Genomic DNA, 24,077 nt, shown 5'->3' on the forward strand with positions numbered 1-24,077 from the left:
ATAACTAATGAGAACCTACTGTATAGCATAGGGAACTCGACTCAATGCTCTGTGGTGACCTAAATGGGAAGGAAATCCAAAAAAGAGGGGACATATGTATATGTATAGCTCATTCACTTTGCTGTACAGTAGAAACTAACACAACACTGTAAAGCAACTGTACTCCAATAAAAATTAAAAAAAAAAAAGACCCTCTGGACACCAAAGGCTGGGGTGTGCTCCCTTGGTTGGCAATACTCCACGTGTATTGTCACACATCATAGCTGGGAGGAGGTAATGTTGTCCATGACTCCATGGGAAGAGGACAACCGGAAGTTCTGTATTTGTACCCCTCAAGGACTCTGCCTTGGCTGATTTTAACTAGTATCTTTTCCCTGTAATAAACTGTAACTATTAGTATTACAAAAAACATGAATTCCTTGATTATTGGAAACAGAATCACAAACCTTGCTACCTGAAACCCTTGTATAGTCATAATAAAAACTTTAGACAGATATGTCAAAGATAACTTATGAAGCTTCTTTCAATATTGCAAAAATGAAAAAGTAAAGGGCAGACAGAATCATCTGAAGGCACAGAAATGCTAATCATTACTCAGAGGTTTTGTCTCCTTTTTCATCAACCGTTTAGTAAAGCTCAGAGATAGCTGGAGTAAATGCAACTGTTAGGTTTTAAAATGTAAGAAGTTCATGGTTTCGACAGAGGTGTCTGCTTCTTTCAAGTTTCAGCTTTTCAAAGCTGGAACTCAGCAAAACAACCATCAATAAATAGGATTATTGTGGAAACAAGTAATGCAAAAACACTGTTAAAGAAAAATTTAATATTGAAATTAGTTCAGCATTATCAATGAGTTTTTAAACCTAGAAAATGCATATATTTCCATTAGGGGTAACTACTTATTTAGGAGTTAGCAGACGTTGGATTCTTTTCTAAACTAATTAATTACAAGTAAAAAGGGCTAATGTTTTTTTGTTTGCTTTTTTATACTGCAGGTTCCTATTAGTCATCAATTTTATACACATCAGTATATACATGTCAATCCCAATCACTCAATTCAGCACACCACTATCACCACCCCACCGCAGTTTTCCCCCCTTGGTGTCCATATGTCTGTTCTCTACATCGGTGTCTCAACTTCTGCCATGCAAACTGGCTCATCTGTACCATTTTTCTAGGTTCCACATATATTCGTTAATATACAATATTTGTTTTTCTCTTTCTGGCTTACTTCACTCTGTATGACAGTCTCTAGATCCATCCATGTCTCAGCAAATGACTCAATTTTGTTCCTTTTTACGGCTGAGCAATATTCCATTGTATATATGTACCACACTTCTTTATCCATTCATCTGTCAATGGGCATTTAGGTTGCTTCCATGACCTGGCTGTTGTAAACAGTGCTGCAATGAACATTGGGGTGGATGTGTCTTTTTGAATTATGGTTTTCTCTGGGTATATGCCCAGTAGTGGGATTGCTGGATCATATGGTAAATCTATTTTTAGATTTTTAAGGAACCTCCATACTGTTCTCCATAGTGGCTGTATCAATTTACATTCCCACCAACAGTGCAAAAGGGTTCCCTTTTCTCCACACCCTCTCCAGCATTTGTTGTTTGTAGATTTTCTGATGATGCCCATTCTAACTGGTGTGAGGTGATACCTCATTGTAGTTGCGATTTGCATTTCTCTAATAATTAGTGATGTTGAGAAGCTTTTCATGTGCTTCTTGGCCATCTGTATGTCTTCTTTGGAGAAATGTCTACTTAGGTCTTCTGCCCATTTTTGGATTGGGTTGTTTGTTTCTTTAATATTGAGCTGCATGAGCTGTTTATATATTTTGGAGATGAATCCTTTGTCCGTTGATTCGTTTGCAAATATTGTCTCCCATTCTGAGGGTTGTCTTTTCGTCTTGTTTATGGTTTCCTTTGCTGTGCAAAAGCTTTGAAGTTTCATTAGGTCCCACTTGTTTATTTTTTCCCCCATTACTCTAGGAGGTGGATCAAAAAGATCTTGCTGTGATTTATGTCAAAGAGTGTTCTTCCTATGTTTTCCTCTAAGAGTTTTATAGTGCCCAGTCTTACATTTATGTCTCTAATCCATTTTGAGTTTATTTTTGTATATGGCATTAGGGAGTGTTCTAATTTCATTCCTTTACTTGTAGCTGTCCAGTTTTCCCAGCACCACTTACTGAAGAGACTGTCTTTTCTCCACTGTATATCTTTGCCTGCTCTGTCATACATTAGTTGACCATAGGTGCGTGGGTTTATCTCTGGGCTTTCATCTTGTTCCACTGATCTATGTTTCTGTTTTTGTGTCAGTACCATATTGTCCTGATTACTGTAGCTTTGTAGTATACTCTAAAGTCAGGGAGTCTGATTCCTCCAGCTCCGCTTTTTCTCCTCAAGACTGCTTTGGCTATTTGGGGTCTTTTGTGTCTCCATACAAATTTTAAGATGATTTGTTCTAGTTCCGTAAAAAATGCCATTGGTAATTTGATAGGGATTGCATTGAATCTGTAGATTGCTTTGGGTAGTAGAGTCATTTTCACAATATTGATTCTTCCAATGCAAGAACATGGTATATCTCTCCATCTGTTGGTATCATCTTTAATTTCTTTCATCAGTGTCTTATGGTTTTCTGCATAGAGGTCTTTTGTCTCCCTAGGTAGGTTTATTCCTAGGTATTTTATTCTTTTTTTGCAATGGTAAATGGGAGTGTTTCCATAATTTCTCTTTCAGATTTTTCATCATTAGTGTATAGGAATGCAAGAGATTTCTGGGCATTAATTTTGTATCCTGCAACTTTATCAAATTCAGTGATTAGCTCTAGTAGTTTTCGGGTGGCATTTTTAGGATTCTCTACGTATATCATCATGTCATCTGCAAACAGTGACACTTTTACTTCTTTTCCAATTTGTATTCCTTTTATTTCTTTTTCTTCTCTAATTGCTGTGGCTAGGACTTTCAAAACTATGTTGAATAACAGTGGTGAGAGTGGACATCCTTGTCTCCTTCCTGATCTTAGAGGAAATGCTTTCAGTTTTTCATCATTGATAATGATGTTTGCTGTGGACTTGTCATATATGGCTTTTATTATGTTGAGGTAGGTTCCCTCTATGCCCACTTTCTGGAGAGTTTTTATCATAAATGGGTGTTGAATTTTGTCAAAAGTTTTTCCTGCATCTGTTGAGATGATCATATGGTTTTTATTCTTCATTTTGTTAATATGGTGTATCAAATTGATTTGCGTATATTGAAGAATCCTTGCATCCCTGGAATAAATCCCACTTGATCATGGTGTATGATCCTTTTAATGTGTTGTTGGATTCTCTTTGCTAGTATTTTGTTGAGGATTTTTGCATCTATATTCATCAGTGATATTGGTCTGTAGTTTTCTTTCTTTGTGACATATTTGTCTGGTTTTGGTATCAGGGTGATGGTGGCCTCACAGAATGAGTTGGGAGTGTTCCTTCTTCTGCAATTTTTTGGAAGAGCCTGAGAAGGATGGGTGTTAGCTCTTCTCTAAATGTTTGACAGAATTTACCTGTGAAGCCATCTGGTCCTGGACTTTTGTTTGATGGAAGATTTTCAATCACAGTTTCAATTTCATTACTTGTGTTGGTCTGTTCATATTTTCTGTTTTTTCCTGGTTCAGTCTTGGAAGGTTATACCTTTCTAAGAATTTTTCCATTTCTTCCACGTTGTCCATTTTATTGGCATAGAGTTGCTTGTAGTAGTCTCTTAGGATGCTTTGTATTTCTGTGGTGTCTGTTGTAACTTCTTTTTCATTGCTAATTTTATTGATTTGAGTCCTCTCCCTCTTTTTCTTGATGAGTCTGGTTAATGGTTTATCAATTTTGTTTATCTTCTCAAAGAACCAGGCTTTAGTTTTATTGATCTTTGCTATTGTTTTCTTTGTTTCTATTTCATTTATTTCTGCTTTGATCTTTATGATTTCTTTCTTTCTACTAACTTTGGGTTTTGTTTGTTCTTCTTTCTCTAGTTCCTTTAGGTGTAATGTTAGATTGTTTACTTGAGATCTTTCTTTTTTCTTGAGGTAGGCTTGTATAGCTATAAACTTCCCTCTTAGAACTGCTTTTGCTGCACCCCATAGTTTTTGGATCATCATGTTTTCATTGTCATTTGTCTCTAGGTATTATTTATTTATTTATTTATTTATTTATTTTCGGCGGTACGCAACAAAAAGAATAAAATACCTAGGAATAAACCTACCTAGGGAGACAAAAGACCTCTATGCAGAAAACTATAAGACACTGATGAAAGAAATTAAAGATGATACCAACAGATGGAGAGATATACCTTGTTCTTGGATTGGAAGAATCAATATTGTGAAAATGACTCTACTACCCAAAGCAATCTACAGATTCAATGCAATCCCTGTCAAATTACCAATGGCATTTTTTACGGAACTAGAACAAATCATCTGGGCCTCTCACTGTTGTGGCCTCTCCCGTTGCGGAGCACAGGCTCCGGACGTGCAGGCTCAGCGGCCATGGCTCATGGGCCCAGCCGCTCTGTGGCATGTGGGATCTTCCTGGACCGGGGCAAGAACCCACGTCCCCTGCATCGGTAGGTGGACTCTCAACCACTGTGCCACCAGGGAAGCCCATCTAAGTATTTTTTGAGTTCCTCTTTGATTTCTTTAGTGATCTCTTGGTTATTTAGTAACATATTGTTTAGCCTCCATATGTTTGTGTTTTTTATGTTTTTTTCCCTGTAATTCATTTCTAATCTCATAGCATTGTGGTCCTAAAAGATGCATGATATGATTTGAATATTCTTAAATACACTGACGTTGGATTCTTTTCTAAACTAATTAATTTCAATGTAAAAAGGGGTAATGTTTTTTAATTAAAAAAAGAATTTTTTTAATGAGCTCTCTGAAAGAACCAAAAATGGTATTCCCTCTTCCCAAGTCAAATTAGTTTCTTTTATTGTTATTGTATCAGATTCAATAATATTCTTGGGGACTTCCCTGGTGGTGCAGTGGTTAAGAGTCTGCCTTCCAATGCAGGGGACACGGGTTCAAGCCCTGGTCCGGGAAGATCCCACATGCCACGGTGCAACTAAGCATGTGAGCCACAACTACTGAAGCCCGCGTGCCTAGAGCCCATGCTCCACAACAAGAGAAGCCACCGTAATGAGAAGCCCACACTCTGCAACAAAGGGTAGCCCTCGCTCGCCGCAACTAGAGAAAGCCTGTGTGCAGCAATGAAGACCCAGTGCAGCCAAAAATTTAAAAATTATTAAAAAAAAAGAAGTGAGCAGAAAAAGAAAAAAAAAGCAATTAAAAAATATTCTTGGAATAACCTGGACTATCAGATACTACAATTTTGAGAAAGATCTGTTTCAAGTTAATAGTTCCCTGGGCTAGTTGAGATTATGTTCTGGGGGAAAAATAGCTTAAGACAACTGAATTTCCTCTCTTGACATCAGTGACATAAAATAACAATTAATTTCAAGAAACTAAAATACTAAGCAAAAGCATGTAAAACAAATACTAGAGAAAAGGCTTTTAGAAAAGGATCACTATATACATACAAAACCCTTCTTCCCAATAACAGAAAAGAAGAGAGGTGAGGGAGATGATAGTCAGTAAAGAAAATAAGAAATTCTATTAATATAAACAGCTCATTGAAAAAAATGAAATCCTGTTTATAAGGCTGTCCTTAGATATAACCTACAAAACTTTAAAGACCACAACATATTTTCTAGTATTATGTAAGAAAAAGATCCTTAACCTTTAGAGTCGTATTTTGTATTCATTATGAATTTCTAATGGTTTACTTTTACATAATAGCTACTCTGTGACAATAACCTAATTTAATACTCCCAAAAAGTATACGAGATTGTACTGTCTTTCATTTTATAGATTAGGACATAAGTTACTTTAATGGGAACAGAAAGACAGTAATGGCACAGCCAGGGCTCAAACATGAATCTGTATGACTCTAGAACTAGCCACCCCACTGTACTGCCTTGTTAAAAACATTGTTAGGCCTTCAGCATTCACGTACAAATTCTAGTTTAGATGGTGCTCAACAATGATCTACAACTGAGCTATAGGGTCTGAGAGATTTTTTGTTTCTTCACTAAAAAAAGGGCTCTGATATTTAAAATGACTTCCTGCCTTCCATTAAAATCCTAAGGCAGTCTGGTATAGTGAATCAGTTTGGGTGCCAAATCTAGTAATTACTGATGTCTTTTAGACAAGTCACTTAATGAAGTGTGTGTCACTTTTTTTCTTCTTCTAAATACCTGAATTGAAGGAGCTGAGCTAGTCCTATGGTTGAATATTATAATCTAATTTGAACATTAAACACAGCACCTACTGTGTGCTCTACAAAAGCAAGGTACTGAGGATTCACATGTATATAAACTGAACCACTCATAATTCAAGTTAAACTCATTTTTTTTCTTCTAGTGAAGGTTAAATAATAATCAAGTATCGTGTAACTACTATATTCAATATCCTATGATAAACCATAAATATAAAAATATAAAAAAAGAATGTATTTCTTATATTCAATGTGTTCGTACAATGTGTTCCTTAAAAAGCTAAAAATAAAATTACCATATGACCCAGCAATCCTACTACTGGGCATATACCCAGAGAAAACCATAATTCAAAAAGACACATGCACCCCAACGTTCATTGCAGTACTATTTACAATAGCCAGGACATGGAAGCACTCTAAATGCCCACCAACAGACGAATGGATACAGAAGATGTGGAACATATATACAATGGAATATTACTCAGCCATAAAAAGGAACGAAATTGGGTCATTTGTAGAGACATGGATGGATCTAGAGACTGTCATACAGAGTGAAGTAAGTCAGAAAGAGGAAAACAAATATCGTATATCAACTCATGTATGTGGAGCCTAGAAAAATGGTACAGATGAACCAGTCTGTAGGGCAGAAATTGAGACACAGATGTAGAGAACAAACGTATGGACACCAAGGGGGGAAAGTGGCAGGGGTGTGTGTGTGTGATGAATTGGGCGATTGGGCTGACGTGTATACACTGATGTGTATAAAATTGATGACTAACAAGAACCTGCTGTATAAAAAAATAAATAAAATTCAAAAAAAAAGAATGTATACATATGTATAACTGAATCACTTTGCTGTACAGCAGAAATTAATACATTGTAAATCAACTATACGTCAAGAAAAAAATATCGAAGAAAAAATATCATGGAACTCTTAGAAATTTACAATAGTTGAGACATTAATTCAAGTAGCTCTGACCCAGGTGGACATACTGCTGCACACGTGTGTATGTATACACATATGTACACATGTGTGGTGCCTGTGGAAGGAAGTGGAAGAATGCAAAGTAGATAGCCTCTTCAAGTCAGACGACTACCTGAAAGGTGCAGTGAAGGTCCACACCACCTCCACTCAAAGACAAGGGGCTGTACTTCAGTGAATGAGGATAGAAACATTGCTTCAAATCTCATTACACAGTTTGAATTTGTGGCAGAAAAAAAATATCTTTTACCATAAATATGAGTTGTTGTAAAACATCAGCGATTTGGGGGAGAGAAAAAAATCTCACAGCTTATCAATCCCAGTCGAATATACTTTAATCAGCCTTTCTCAAACTAGGGTTCTGGGAGAGAATTAAGCCTAATGATCCAAGGCATGTACATAGCAAGTTATTAATTAATTTCTTTCCTATGTATCTAGAATTACACTGGTTATGTAAAAACCTTGGAAAAATAAAGAAAATCATTTTCTGTGCTCTGTTGATCTAAATAGGAATCCTGAGTGAACTCATTATTTTGCCAGCATTTAACAGCTGCTTACCACTGCAAACAGAAGAGGTGATGTTGTACAGAAAAGGATAAAACTGCATACAGCGAATCAACTTCAGGCTGTTTTCACACTCTGGGCATTTCGTAGTTAATTTCAAAGCCTGTCTAAAGGCCTCAAGTGCCCCACTGATATTCTTCAGAGCAAGGTAAGCATTTCCCAGGCTCAAAAAGGTCAGGGGCTGAAAAGAAAAAAAAAAAAATCAGAAAATGTTAATGAATTAATATTTTCTGAGAGTTACAAAACCTTTACAGTATATGTCTTTTGGCTTTTTTAGGCTACCTCATAAAAGTTACCCCAACTGTCCATTTTATTTACATCAGCTAAACTGTTTAACATAAATTTATTTTTTACCTTTCTACTAAGATAAAAAATACCTAAAGTATGTAACATGCACTAGTCTTAAGCATACAGCTCAATGCATTTTTATATATGTATATATCCCTGTAACCACCACTCATCTAAAGATACAAAACGTTTAGAACATTTCTGGTGCCCCAAGAGGTTCCCCTGGGCAACCCAACCCCAACCCCAGAGGTAACCACTTGATGTGATGTTGTGACTATCACCATAGATCAGCTCTGCCTTGCCTGTTCTTGAACTTCATATAAATGGAATCAAACAGCATGTTCTCTTACGTGTATAATATGTACCCTTTTGTACCTGCTTTCATTCAACACAACATCTAATATTCAAGAAACCAGGTGTTTTTTGTGTACTATTTGTTCATTTTTCTTTAAAAAAATTGATGTGTAATGTTTCATCATGTGAATACACCACAATTTGTTCATCTATTCTCCTACTGATAGGGAGTTTTTGGATTGTTTGCAGTTTTGGGCTACTATAAATAAAGCTACTATGAACAGTCATGTAAATGTCTTTTGATAGACATATGCACTCATTTTCCTTGGGTATACACTTAGTAGTGGTTCTTAAGGTAGGCATACATTTAGTTTTAGGAGATACAACGAAATCATTTCCCAGTGGACATACAGACTTGCACTCCTACCGACAACTGTGAGAATTCACTGACTTGTTATTGTCATTTTTTTAAATTTAGCTGTTTCAGTGAGATGCTTAAGTGGCATCTCACTGTGATTTCCTTGATTAGTAATAATGTTGAATATTTTTCCATGTGCTTACTGGCCCTTTGGGTACCCTTATTGCTGAAATGCTGTTGTTTTCCCCATTTAAAAAAAAATTGGGTTGCCTTTTTCTTATTGATTTGAAGGAGTTCTTTATATATATACTAGACACGAGACCTTTATTGGAAATATTTATTGCAAATATCTTCTCCAAGTCTGTTGTTTCCCTTTTTATTCTCTTAATGGTATCTTCTGATAAACAGAAATTCTTAATTTTAATGAAGTTCAATTACATATTTTTTTCTTTTATAGTTAGTGCTTCTTGAAATCTTTGCCAGCTATAAGGTAACAAAGACTTTCTCCCATGTTTCCATCAAGAAGCTTTATTGTTTTATCTTTCACATTTTGGTACATGATCCACCTCAAATTAATCTTCTGTCTGATATGGAGTAGGAGTCAGGGTTCATTTCTTTTTCCATAGGGGATATCCAAGTACTCCATTACTACCTACTGAAAAACCAAAAGCTCCCCACACACACTGAACTAGTGTGCCTTTGTCATAAATCAGGTGACCATATACGCTGGGGCCTATTTCTAATTTCTCTACTGTGTTCCATTGATATATTTGAGTATCTTTGTGCCAGTACTATACTGATTTAATTACAGTAAGTCTTGAAATCTGGTAATATAAACCTTCCAACTCTGTTTTTTCTTCCCCTCACATCCCAATTTTTGAGCTATTCTAGATCCATTTTTATGTAGATTTTTGACTCTCCTTATCAATTTACACACACATACACATGCAATTGCTGGGAGTTTGGGATCGAATTGAATCTATAAATCAATCTAAAGAGAACTTACATCTTAACAATATTGAATCTTTCAATCCATGAACATGATGTATATCACCACTTTCTCTTAGCAATGTTTTGTAATCACGATAGAAATCTTGTGCATCTTCCTTTAGATTTACTTCTAGATGTCTGATTTTTTTGATGCTATTGTAAATAGTCTTAAAATTCTATTTTCCAATTGTTTGTTGAGACTTTGTTTTTATACGCAGCCCGAAGTATTCAGTTTAGGTCATTTTAGCAGAAATACACCTATGCTTAGTATTCGCTGCATACAAACCATTTATTCTACAAACCATCTATTTACTTTACCATTAAAAATATTTTAAAAGATCTAAGAATGTTTTATTCTCAAATTGCACAGTATATCCCCATGAAAAGCAATTATCCCCTACAATTTATCAGCTACTTGCTTTTGATTCAGGCTGTTAGGTCATCAGAAATATCTCACTATAACCAAACCAAGGTGTACAAAATATTCCAGATCAAAGAGGCCTAATCTAGGTAGCACTCAGGTTACATTTAAAGTATTACTTAGTGGTTCACACTAAGATATACAATTAAATTCCGTACATAGATTTCAAAAATGTCTTTATATTTTCCATAAGGAAATGAAGTATCATAATTATCCTTACAACTAGAATGAAGGAAATGAAGTATCATGATTATCCCTATGACTAGAATGATAGTTGTGCAAATATCTTGTATTGAGACGAACTGGTTAGCATTTTGGAAAAAAAGAATAATTTTCATGAATTCATTCCGAAAATAATTACTGAGTGTTTACCATGTTTCAAATACTGGTTTTGACACTGGGGATACAGCAGAAAATAAGAAAGATAAATCCCTGCCTTAGTGGATCTTATAGTCTCGTGTCACACAATTGTGAGTAAAATGTGATGAAGGACAGCAGGGAAGAGACATAAATAGTACTAAGCATAGGGAAGAGAGTGCCATTACAAATAGAGTAGTAAGGGAAAGACTCACTGAGAAGTTAGTATTTGTAAAAGATTTTAAGGAGATGAGGAGCAAGCTATGAAGAATCTTAGTGGGATGAAGCATTCCAAGCAGAGAGAATAGAAAATGCCAAGGTCCTGAGGAGGGAGCACAGCTAGCACGTTCAAGGAACTGCAAGGCGGCAAGTGAGGCTAGAATAGAATGACCAAAGGAACAATCTCATGGAGATAAGGTCAGAAAAGTAACAAGGTCATGTAGGACCTTCTACATCATTATAAATTCTTGTCTCTTACTGTGAGTTACATGGAGAGTCACCGCAGAGATCTGAACAGACAAATGACATCTGACGTTAAAAAAAAAATTACTAACTTTGTTTCTTGTATTTTTTCAACGTAGAAGGTAATTTTTCAATTCTGGCTATGGGATGGAGAGAATTTAGGTGAAAGGAGAGGGGAAGCGGCTCCCTTTAAGCAATACTCAACAGCTTCCTAAAGCTAAGGAACAGCATATAAGTTTAGCATATGTTGAGCACTACTGGCGTTGTATTTATTCATAATGCAATTTCTTTCTTTCTTTTTTTTTTTTTGGCTGTGCTGCACGACACGTGGGATCTTAGTTCCCTAACCAGGGATCGAACCTGTGCCCCCTGCAGTGGAAGTGTGGAGTCTTAACCACTGGACCAACAGGGAAGTCCCTGACAACATCTGACTTTTAATAAGAATTTCAGGACTTCCCTGGTGGCGCAGTGGTTGAGAGTCTGCCTGCCGATGCAGGGGACACAGGTTCGTGCCCCGGTCCGGGAAGATCCCACATGCTGCGGAGCGGCTAGGCCCATGAGCCATGGCCGCTGAGCCTGCACGTCCGGGGCCTGTGCTCCGCAACGGGAGAGGCCACAACAGTGAGAGGCCCGCGTACAGCAAAAAAAAAAGAAAAAGAATTTCACTGTTCTATTGTGAATAGAGTGTAGGGTGACAAAGGCAGAAAGCCAAGAAGCTAGTTAGAAGGCTACTGAAATAATCTAGATAAAAGACAATGATGGTGTGGATAAGATAGCAGTGGAGATGATGGTAAATAGTGAAAGCCTGGGTATATTTTAAAAACAGAATCAGCAAGATTAGTTAATAGATTGAATCTGCCCTGAGAGAAAGAGAAAGGTACGAAGGATGGCTCTAAGTTTTTGTCCTGAGATACTGGCTTTACTGTTTCCTGAAATGGGGAAGACTGAGAACAAATTAGAACAATGTTAAGGAGCTTAGTTTTGGCCTGTAGTTTTAGACCGTGTTTTAGACATTCAAGAGGAGGTGTCATGAAAGCTGTTGGATAAAGGAGTCTGGAGTTCAGAGCAAAGGTGATAAATGACTCAATAAGGAAAGTGTAGTGTTTTTGAGATATGGTCCTGGAACAATCAGATATCCATTTGGATATGAACTTGATGAATGAACTTTGATCCCTACCTCACACTGCAAAGAAAATTTAACTTGAAATGGATCATAGGCCTAAATATGAAACCTGAAACTGTAAAACATCTAGAAAACAGCATAGGAAAAGACCTTTGTATATCTGAGAGTCAACTATTTAAAGACAAACCAGAGAAAACAAAATAGAACTATTTTTTTTCAGACTTCTTATGAGGACACCTTAAATCTAACAATAGATATCAAAAGGGAAAAGATGGAAAATTAAGGTAAGTTTTAAAAGCTAAGATAAAAAAGGCAAAGAGAGAAAATATTTTTAACATATGACAGATGGAGTTAAAGACTTTATTGTATAAAGAGTTCATGTAAAATTAAAAAAAAAATTCTAACAAAATGAGCAAAATGTCTACATAAACTTTTACTTTAAAAATACAATAAAATAGGGGACTTTCCTGGTGGCACAGTGGTTAAGAATCCACCTGCCAATGCAGGGGACATGGGTTTGAGCCCTGGCCTGGGAAGATCCCACATGCCATGGAGCAACTAAGCCCGTACGCCACAACTACTGAGCCTGCGCTCCAGAGCCTGCAAGCCACAACTACTGAGCCCACATGCTGCAACTACTGAAGCCTGTGCGCCTACAGCCTGTGCTCCGCAACAAGAGAAGCCACTGCAATGAGAAGCCCGCACACAGCAACAAAGAGTAGCCCCTGCTCCCTGCAACTAGAGAAAGCCGGCGCACAGCAATGAAGACCCAATGCAGCCAGAAACACAAACAAACAAACAATAAACAATAAAACAGGGACTTCCCTGGTGGTCCAGTGGTTAAGGCTCTGAGCTTCCAATGCAGGAAGCCCGGGTTCAATCCCTGGTCAGGGAACTAGATCCCACATGCTGCAACTAAGAGCCTGCATGCCGCAACTAAAGATCCCACATGCCCCAACTAAAAAATAAAAAGATCCCGCATGCTGCAACTAAAAAAAAAAAGATCCGACATGCTGTGAAGATCCTGTGAGCCGCAACTAAGACCTGGTGTAGCCAAATAAATAAATAAATAAACATTAAAAAAATACAATATCCTTAAAATAAGATAAAGAAATTTATGTTACCACAGAGAAATGAAATTTTTTAAAGTAAATCTGTTTTACAAACGTTAATACAGAAGCAGTGTGACTTGACTATAAAAGTGTGAACTCTAATGGCCACTCTCCCTGAGTTCAAATCCAAGCTCTATGACTTTCTGTAAATCCCTTTGGCTTTCTTTTTCTATCAAATGGGTAAAACTTATCTCATAGGGTTGTTTTGAGGATTAAATGAGTTATTGCATGTAAAGTGCTTAGTATGATGCCTGGCTCTAGTAAACAATCAATAAAAGCAGTTACTTCAACTGATTCTGGTGACAATACATGCAAAATGAATATTTATAGATCTTGATTATGGCAATATATATTGGCCCAAATCTTTTTGTGGATTGTTTGGTATTTTGTATCAAAGCCATCAAAATATTCATTCACTTATTGACTTAGTAATTCCACTGCTACTAGCAGTCTTTCCGAAGAAAATTATCTGGAAAACAGAAAAGGTCTTATCCAGAAAATCATTACTGATATTAGCAACCTAAACATCCAGCAACAGAGGAGTAAGTTCTAACATATCAATTCATCCAACCTTTATACAACCATTTAAATTGATGGCTATAAAAACTAGGTAGTAATAAACTTTTTTATATAATAAGTTTTAAAGATCACCAGTAAAGTTGCAACACTATGAAATATTTACATAGAAGGAAAGCTTATAAGGAAATATTTCCAAATGTTGACAGCTAGGGGTAGGGTCTGATTAAGGTGTATTTTGGGGTATCTACCCTGATTTATATTTTTATTCTTGTTGCAGTACCACAGTATTTAGCTAAAATTTTAGTATAATTTTCAAATATGAAAAGGCAGCTAATCTCTAAAGGAGCTCTTTTTTTTTTTTTTTTTAAGAAGAAAACTGCCTAATTGCCTTGGCTGGTGGCAGAAAAAAGTGAACCATGAGAAGTATCAAGGGAATACAGCTGTGCTGAACCTTCCATTTGGGTGTTCACTTTATCACATCTCATATAGACCATCTGTTCTACTATAGCCACACCTGGCACATAGTAAACGTTTGATTAATATTTGATGTACTTCTCTGGCAACTTGGCCTGTTGTATAACAGTGATTATAAACTTTTACTTAAAATCCAGTTGTGAATTTGTGTATTTCAAAGGAAACTCTTAACAGGCAACATTCTCTTCTAATACTGAAAAAATCAGTTTTGGGACACCTCGAATAAACCTAAGCCATTCATGCACACTTCTTCTAAAACTTTCTTTGCACATAAAACTGAGTAACATTTAGACACTAAGTATAAAAGCAATTTAACTGTATATTTATTATAACTGCATTCATCAAACCTAAGATGTCATCAATTATAACATGCATCCTTATTTCAGAGATGTTAAAATATGAAAAAAAAGTAAGTGGTATTTTAGAAACAATGAAATAAACTATTTAACTACAAAGCAGTGACACAACTCCATGGACTGCATGTGGGAGATTCAGGGCATGAATATCAACCTACTTATCTATCCTTATCAAAACAACCTTTAAACTGTGCTCTGGTTTGGTTGGTATAAAGGTATCTATAAATTAAAGCTGTAAAACAGTATAACATTATGCAATGTGCATGCTGTAATGAGTAGGATAAAGTGAGAAGCAGATGTTTCAGACATAAAAATGTGGCAGTATATTTTTAGCAGCTGTGTCATTCTTATGTAAATGTATGTTTCTAAAAAAATAACTATAATTTATAAACTTCATTCATTTAAAATAAAGAGATGAACACATCAAAAATAAAGCCCTCTTACAATATGCAAATTCTACTAAAAAATAAAATGAGTTTTTTTTTATGCCCTCTCTATAAAAACACATATTATACTCTGAATTTGAGTTATCACTACTTAGTATATATTGCTACAAAGAAACATAAAACCTCACCTCAGAGCTATTGATGGCCAAAGCTTGAAGCAGCAGTTTAGTGGCATCAAGATGAAGGCCATAGTGAATCAAAAGGTTGGCCAAGTTCACAAGAGGAACATCCTGGTATTGAAGGGGAGCCAAATTCAAAGCCCTCTGAAGACAAGCAATAGCAAAGGTGCTATTTCCTACTGCTCTCCAGTAGAGTCCAGCTTCATTGAGTATCAGCCAGACAGGAGCATTGGGCTGAAAAACCCCAAATACTTCAGTTAATACAAGAATACAGTACTCATTCTAAAAAGGATTTTTAATACATGCACTTTAACTTTTAATTACAATTACTAAGCATTTAAATTTCAGATATCTGAAGTAGGCAACTCACCTTGTTAATAGCATGAAATAAAAAAGACCCAATTTCTTCTTCTGGGATAGTATAGTTATTAATACGGGAAAGCAAAATCTGAAAACATCAAAAGGAAGATTGAATCAACTGAAAATAACAGGGAAGACATTTGAAAAGAATTTCTATAGACAACAGTCTTGAGCTCCTCAGGAACAGCTAATTTGAATAGATATTTATAATTATATACATAACATGCAGTCCTTGACATTACAACAGGTGCTACCCTGCTCACGTATGCCTTAGTTTCCTTTAATTAAAAAAAGTTAAAAGACATATACACCACATACATATTAAGGTGATCTATCATTTCCCCATTCAAGTCAACCTAAGTGTCCAGAACCAAATAAGAAATTATTCAGAAAGCAAAGCCTGCAACACCTGATGCAACTAAAATCTGCTATCCTTCCTAGCTGGAAAAGCACCAGATCCTCAATTAATCTACTTTATATTCCTGCAGCATTTATATAACTGTGAGCAACTCTAAGTTAGGGATCATGGTCTATTTATCTTTGTATTCCTAGCACTCCACTCTGTGCCTGGAACATAATGTTTTTTGCCTCAGTAAATGCTGAATGTAAGTAGTAACTGCTCATAGTTTTAAAATTAAATTAAAAAACGGTCATGGTGATGGTCTGTTTTCTCTGTAAAAAGTAAATTTTTTCATTTGTATTTATGGAATGGTATCTAATATAGGATTTATATTCAGTAATAAAACATTCCTAGTTATACATAGCTAATAGGAACTAAAGAAAACAGCATAACAGAACATACTTATAATGTTTGCAAAGTAGTTATGAAATTCATACAAATTCCTAAGGACCTCATATGAGCGCAAAGTGGGTTGATCAGGCCAAGGAAAGAGAATCCTCAAGTTTTCAATTTATACAAACTTCTGGAAGCTTGGAGAATGTAAAGCTAAACTGCAGTGGTCAGAATGGCCTCCACTAGGTAAACAGAGTTCTGTGTTACTCATCTTTGCAGCCCTCTTAGAGGAACACTGCTTAGGTGGTCTATGTATACAGCAACCCTGGGGAACACTTTGCTAGCATTCCTTCAACAGCATGACTGACTTCTTAATTATTTCACCAAATCTTTAACTCTATCTTTCAGTTTTATAAACTTAAAGCTCAACAACTGCCTTCTATCAAATTTTTGCTCCACCTATGAGGCTTGTGAAGTCAACCAGAATGGACGGCAATAAACACCAGCCTAAGTGAGCCTTACTTTTCGTGCATGGTCATCTGGCATTTTGGCTTTCAGATCCATGCGGACCTCTAATTCTTTGACTAAGTAGGACAGAGTCTGGCTTTTTCTGATGTCAGTTATGGAACAGTCAGGGGTTTGGGCCTCTTCTTCTGAAGAATAATCATCACTGTTCAGTTCGTGGATCCTGGCACAAGAAAAAGGAACAAAATTCATATTTTCAAAGTTTGGGTGACTTCAAAATAAAGACTTAACCTTTCAAGTCCAAGGCTGGTGCTCTCAAAGAACCGCCAGATGATAATCATGCAGAATCAAGTGCTTTTCCAAATCCATCAGCACTTGCCTGAGTCCTTTGTTTTCCGGAGGCAGAAAATACGTTGGCAATTCCCCGCCAACAGGGACTCTAGGATAGCTTTCTGCACAATCTGCTCTTTTAGGCCACAGAATATGCTGTTTGTCCTAATAAAAAAGAAAGTTTCTCATAAATTTCTTCAGATTCAATACTTCAATATGCTAAATGAACTTTTAAAAGAACATAAATATACTAGGATAACCGAAAAACAGTTTAGTATTTTAAGATACAGACACTGTGGTAGACTCTATAATATTCTTTCTACTGAAGATTATTAGTCTAAGTCAGTAATTCTACCTGCTTTACCACAGACTGGTTCAGGGTTGGGCAGGCCTAACTCAGCTGAGCCAGTAAGACACAAGGAGAGGTCTGCCTGGGGCTTCCAAGAAAGAAAAGCCAGTCTTAGTCTCTTACACCCCACAGGAGCAAAACCAATGTTGCTCCAGCTACTGCTAGCTGTCGCCTCAGTACCATGAGAAAGACAGGCTTTAGGATGGAACCAATACAGTGGATGGCAAATTAAAGAAAAGGAAAGAAATAGGTCACTGGGCCACTGAATCAACCAAAGCCAAAGTTTGCTCTATCTTTGGATTTCCTATATGAGGTGAATTTTCTTTCGTTTAAGTCAATTTGAGGTGGAGTTTGTGACTTGTACCTGGAAGCATACATACACTTAAAAAACTGGCACAGAAAAGTATTTTTCCCTTAACTAAGACTCTTCTTTGCCAATGCTGAAGTTTAACAATTATTATTTTATTTGTAAAATTTCATCTTCCTAAATATAAATAACACGCACCAGAGGTTTATTAAACTTATAGCCTGAAGCTTTCAAACTTGGGAATTTATATTAGACATAATTAAATAATAAGTGGCTGTATTAATTCTGTTAGAATAAAAACACAATTCTGAAAATTTAATATTGAATAAAAAATACATGGTTTCTGTCTTCATATGTCGGTATCCCCATTGGCTAACATACAATTATTTCTTAGGTAGGTTAGAAATACGTATTTATTTACTTGCTTATTATCTGTATCTTCTGCTAGAATGTGAGCTCCAGCAGAGCAAGGAACTTGTGTACTATATTCACAGTATCAGCCTGGTATACAGTTGGAAGCTCAATAAAAGAATTCTGATTAAATAAGTGAAGTACATACAAGCATGCACTTAGGTCAAGTTTAGAAACTTGTGAGGGTTGGTGATTATACTCAGAGCTTTGAACTGAAATCAGGGTGTCCATCTGCCCCACTTGACTGCCAAGAACTCAAGACAGACACTGTGTCTTACCACCTAGCAGAATGCCTTCCATTTAATATACGCTTAACAAATGCTTGCTGAACTAAGCTGAACAGTGACTGGGGCCATATTAATCAGTGGGATTGAGGGACACTGCTTTAAGAAATCTTGTCTGTTAGAGAAAACCCCTTCATGATCCTCTACTAACTTACCCTATATGCATCAGAGTCCCTGCCCCAGATCCAGAGAACAGAATGGGCTATGGGAGACGACTTGACCAAATCACTGGTATCACTCTGATTTGCTTGAACATCAAAGTTCACAGACATCATACTGGAGGTTGATGAATCCTCACCAAACTAGAAAATGAAAAGAAAAGTTCAATCAAATTGAAAGCAGAAAAGGAGTTGTGAATAAGATTTAACTCAAGCCAAAAATGTTAATGAATACTCAAAATCAGAAGGAAATCACAAAGTAGGTCAGTTAAAAGGCAATAAGATCTTTAATTTTCAGAACTATGCCCCAACAGTATTCTCTCACAGATAATGCATAGCTAGCAACTTTCAATCAATTATGCCATTGATGTGTGAGGAAACTACTGTGGGTTGTTTTCCTGTCCCACTACTTCCTTTCTATGATTTAGTCTCTTTTAGGTATAATGATTAGCTGATTTAGATGTTTGATTCATTATTCCTCTCCCCTAACTAGACTAAAAATGATCACTATTCTATAAAATTAGTGTGCTTAAGCGTTCTTAAAAGTTTAATATAGCTATCATTTAGGCATTAAAAACCACTGGACAGTCAATTTCTAATATGTATAGCCTTCAATGGTGAAAAACTAAAACGATTTCCTCTAAGATCAGGAACAAGACAAGGTTGCCCACTCTCACTATTGTTGAACTATTATTCAACATAGTTTTGGAAGTTTTAGCCATAGCAATCAGAGAAGAAAAAGAAATAAAAGGAATACAAATTGGAAAAGAAGTAAAACTGTCAGTGTTTGCAGATGACATGATACTATATACATAGAGAATCCTAAAGATGCTACCAGAAAACTACTAGAGCTAATCAATGAATTTGGTAAAGTAGCAGGATACAAAATTAATGCACAGAAATCTCTGGCATTCCTATACACTAATGATGAAAAATCTGAAAAATTAAGGAAACACTCTCATTTACCATTACAACAAAAAAGAATAAAATACCTAGGAATAAATCTACCTAAGGAGACAAAAGACCTGTATGCAGAAAACTATAAGACACTGATGAAAGAAATTAAAGACGATACAAACAGATGAAGAGATATACCATGTTCTTGATTGGAAGACTCAACACTGTGAAAATGACTATACTACCCAAAGCAATCTACAGATTCAATGCGATACCTATCAAACTACCAATGGCATTTTTCACAGAATTAGAACAGAAAATTTTACAATTTGTATGGAAACACAAAAGACCTGGAATAGCCAAAGCAATATTGAGAAAGAAAAACAGAGCTGGAGGAATCAGGTTCCCTGACTACAGACTATACTACAAAGCTACAGTAATAAAGACAATATGGTGCTGGCCCAAAAACAGAACTATAGGTCATGGAACAGGATAGAAAGCCCAGAGATAAACCGCACACATATTGTCACCTTATCTTTGATAAAGGAGGCAAGAATATACAATGGAGAAAAGACAGCCTCTTCAGTAAACGGTGCTGGAAAAACCGGACAGCTACATGTAAAAGAATGAAATTAGAACACTTCCTAACACATACACAAAAATAAACTCAAAATGGATTAAAGACCTAAATGTAAGGCCAGACACTATAAAACTCTTAGAGGAAAACATAGGTGGAACACTCTGACATAAATCACAGAAAGATCTTTTTTGACCCACCTCCTAGAGAAACGGAAATAAAAACAAAAATAAACAAATGGACCTAATGGAACTTAAAAAGGTTTTGCACAGCAAAGGAAACCATAAACAAAATGAAAAGGCAACCCCCAGAATGGGAGAAAATATTTGCAAACGAAGCAAATGACAAAGGATTAATCTCCAAAATATATAAGCAGCACATGCAGCTCAATATCAAAAAAACAAACAGCCCAATCCAAAAATGGGCAGAAGACCTAAATAGACATTTCTCCAAAGAAGACATACAGATTGCCAACAAACATGTGAAAGGATGCTCCACATCACTAATCATTAGAGCAATGCAAATCAAAACCTCAATGAGGTATCACCTCACACCAGTCAGAATGGCCATCATCAAAAATCTAGAAACAATAAATGCTGGAGAGGGTGTGGAGAAAAGGGAACCCTCTTGCACTGTTGGTGGGAATGTAAATTGATACAACCACTATGGAGAACAGTATGGAGGTTCCTTAGAAAACTAAAAATAAAACTACCATATGACCCAGCAATCCCACCACTGGGCATATACCCTGAGAAAACCATGATTCAAAAAGAGTCATGTACCACAATGTTCACTGCAGCACTATTTACAATAGCCAGGACATGGAAGCAACCCAAGTGTCCATCGACAGATGAATGGATAAAGAAGATGTGGCTCATATATTCAATGGAATATTACTCAACCATAAAAAGAAATGAAACTGAGTTATTTGCAGTGAGGTAGATGGATTTAGAGTCTGTCATACAGAGTGAAGTAAGTCAGAAAGAGAAAAACAAATACCGTATGCTAACACATATATATGGAATCAAAAAAAAAAAAAAAGGTTCTGATGAACCTAGGGGCAGGACAGGAATAAAGACGCAAACATAGAGAATGGACTTGAGGACATGGGGTGCGGGGAAGGGTAAGCTGGAAAAAAGTGAAAGAGTAGCACAGACATATATACACTACCAAATGTAAAATAGCTAGCTAGTGGGAAGCAGCTGCATTGCACAAGGAGATCAGCTCAGTGCTTTGTGACCTCCTAGAGTGGGGGGATAGGCAGGGTGGGAGGGAGATGTAAGAGGGAGGGGATATGGGGACATATGTATACATATAGCTGATTCACTTTGTTATACAGCAGAAACTAACACAACATTGTAAAGCAATTATACTCCAACAAAGATGTTAAAAAATATGTATGTATAGCCTACCTCCAAACCAAGGTACAACAATATTTGATATTCTCACAAGATACCATAGTTCCTGTGTATTTCTGAAACCTTGTTAGATAAGAGAATGGGACTAAGATGGGGTGGAGTAGGAAAGAGATGAGAAAAAGGAATGAATATGATGAATTTGTAGCTCTATGTCTTTATGAACAGGAACAGATTCTTTTACTATATAGCGGTGATGAAGTTTATGGATATATAATGTTGGAAGCTACACTCGCACATGGCAGTCTTCCAAATGGTCTGTCTTGTGACCATTATGATATCTAAAAGTTACACTGGGTTTTGGTATATTTCATTTCTAAATATTCCCTTTCTCCCCTTAAAATGCTTGGATTTAAGACAGCGAGCTAGAGTCCCAGAGGGTGTAAGTCTGTTCTTTCTTTACTACTCTTGAAAACCAAACATGGGATATTGCTAGGAGCTGGCTCACAAAAATCATAGGAAGCTTATGGTCTCTATTACTACTTCTCCTCCTAAATGGCCTCTTAATTTTTATTTCTTACTGTTTCCAATGTAGTCTGGGTTCTTCCAAATTAAAGAGTTCTTATTTTCCATGGTTTGTCTTCCTATAGAAGCTGTCCTGATCTCTTATTTTAACTGTTTATTGCTAGAAACTTCTGTATCTATGATTAAGGAACATGATGGGTTTTCTATAGGATAGGATAAATGTTATTTTATTTCCAGTATCCTTTTGGATGAAAGTTGGACTCTGATTGTGTTTATGGTCTATATCAGCATCAGTTACATGCTATCTGGTATCCTTATATTTGTGTATTATTTCTTCCCAACTAGATAGGCTAGGATTTTATGTATGTGTATGACTGTTTGTATATGTGTATCTACCTGTGTGGACATATACAGAGACAGAAAGAAAGAAAAACATGCACACAGCAATGCGCTTAATAAACGTTTTTTGTAGATGATCATTTTGATGATGTTTTTGGTTGAAGCAACATAACTGCACTGATGACTTCAGGAAAGAGCATGGCTACTCTTTCCCAAATTTTAAATTACAGGTCTTACTAAAGTAAATTAAAAGGGCGGGGGGTAAAGGCTTCGAGTCACAGACCAATTCTAGCTCTCTTGGTAAAGAAGAAAAGAACTAAAAACATATGAAAAGAGAATACAGCCAGTACTTTGGGAAACAAAAATGTCATTCATGGAGTAACTGAGTACTCTGTAAAATCTGACTTCATAAACACAACAGATACTCAAAACCTTAAATGATGGTCACACATTTTAGAGATCAATTATATAAGGAATTAAGGGGGGAAAAGTGATATTACTCTTAGATATGTGAAAGTTTATAAGAACTAGGAGAGACTAAGAAAAAGACCTGAACATAGTCCACATTTTCAAAGATATCACCACGATGGTAGCGCACAGGTTGGTCCCACTGGCAGTGTAAACTATGCTGCTGGTTGACCAGACGGCATATCTGATGATTTCCTGGAATAAGAAAGGAAATTTAAATTGATGAAAAAGATCAGCAATGCCAACATGATTTTCTTAGTCTACGTCATGTAGTATCAACCCTGTACTCTTCAGAGCCTGGCAGAGTACTTACAGAGGGGGTACTTATCCAGGGGAAATTTCATTAATGGTTAATTAAATTAAATCATTCTAAAGAAGCCTGTTTCTCCACCTATAAAACAAATGGGCTCCACTAAATAATCACTGAGGTTCCTTCTGGCAATTGCATTCTATGACTGTAAAATCTATTGATTAAATTGTTTTAAGACTTTGCCCATCTCTCTGGAGAGAATTTGCTTCATATACTTCATAACTCTTTTTCAAATATATAAATATATATATATATAAGCGCTCTGGTTGCATTTCAGTACTGATTGAGCAGTAAATAATCCCAAGGACTGAACATACTCTTTATACTCAAAATAGCAAAGAAAACTTGTCAGGTGGATTGTGAAATGGACTGTAAACGTTCACAGCTAAGGGTCAAAGATCAAGAGGCTGTACAGACCAATATACTTATCAAGGGAGAAGGATGTAATATAAGGGATTCTATTCATTTATTCTTTGGTGTCAAGTTGTCATATCTGCTCCCACAGGGTTTCATCAGAAATGAAACATTCTGGATACAGTCAAATCACTGATATCCTGTCAACCCAAGTTCCTTTAGACCAGTGGTTCTACTTTGGGGTCACAGACTGTAAAAGATTGAATAAGAGCTACATACCGTCTTACCAGAAAAAAAAATGTGCATATACACAGTAATGTGTATAATTTGGGGGAGGATTTCAGAACCCTCAAAAGTATTCCACTGATTACTTTCCTATTTGAGACAAAGCCTAGTCTAAAATCTTACTTCTAAAATAAAACATTTGTTTTTAATGGGGCAAAAAAAAGAGGAGAACATTTAGCCTTATTGCCACTGTTGGATGAAAAGTGTGGATGTTTTGATTCTAGGGTGTGTCTAGCTTGCGTTAAATTGGTGTAGGGCCATGTTACAGTGTGTTTTCAGACTAGCAACAACAGGCATCAAATAGGAGCTTGTTAGAATAACAGAATCTCAGGCCCCAACCCAGACCTACTGAATCAGAATCTGCATTTTAACAAGACCGCCAAGAGATTGATATGCATACCAAAGTT

The 24,077-nt window shown here is 36.3% G+C and overlaps 1 protein-coding gene across 3 annotated transcripts in view; it reads right to left on the reverse strand.

Moving 5' to 3' along the window:
* Window positions 1-24,077, reverse strand: part of TTC17 (tetratricopeptide repeat domain 17) — a 148,281-nt gene that overhangs the window by 69,640 nt on the left and 54,564 nt on the right. For all 3 annotated transcript variants that reach the window (XM_082629087.1, XM_082629088.1, XM_082629086.1), the window contains exons 10-16: window positions 22,804-22,916; window positions 18,558-18,704; window positions 17,101-17,216; window positions 16,779-16,944; window positions 15,534-15,611; window positions 15,173-15,397; window positions 7,839-8,025 (exon numbers count right to left, since the gene is read on the reverse strand). In XM_082629087.1, coding sequence (XP_082485213.1) covers window positions 7,839-8,025; window positions 15,173-15,397; window positions 15,534-15,611; window positions 16,779-16,944; window positions 17,101-17,216; window positions 18,558-18,704; window positions 22,804-22,916 — 1,032 coding nt within the window. The remainder of the gene's footprint in view (window positions 1-7,838; window positions 8,026-15,172; window positions 15,398-15,533; window positions 15,612-16,778; window positions 16,945-17,100; window positions 17,217-18,557; window positions 18,705-22,803; window positions 22,917-24,077) is intronic.

Source organism: Mesoplodon mirus (genome assembly GCF_964341445.2).
Source record: "Mesoplodon mirus genome assembly, chromosome: 7".
Lineage (NCBI taxonomy): Eukaryota > Metazoa > Chordata > Mammalia > Artiodactyla > Ziphiidae > Mesoplodon > Mesoplodon mirus.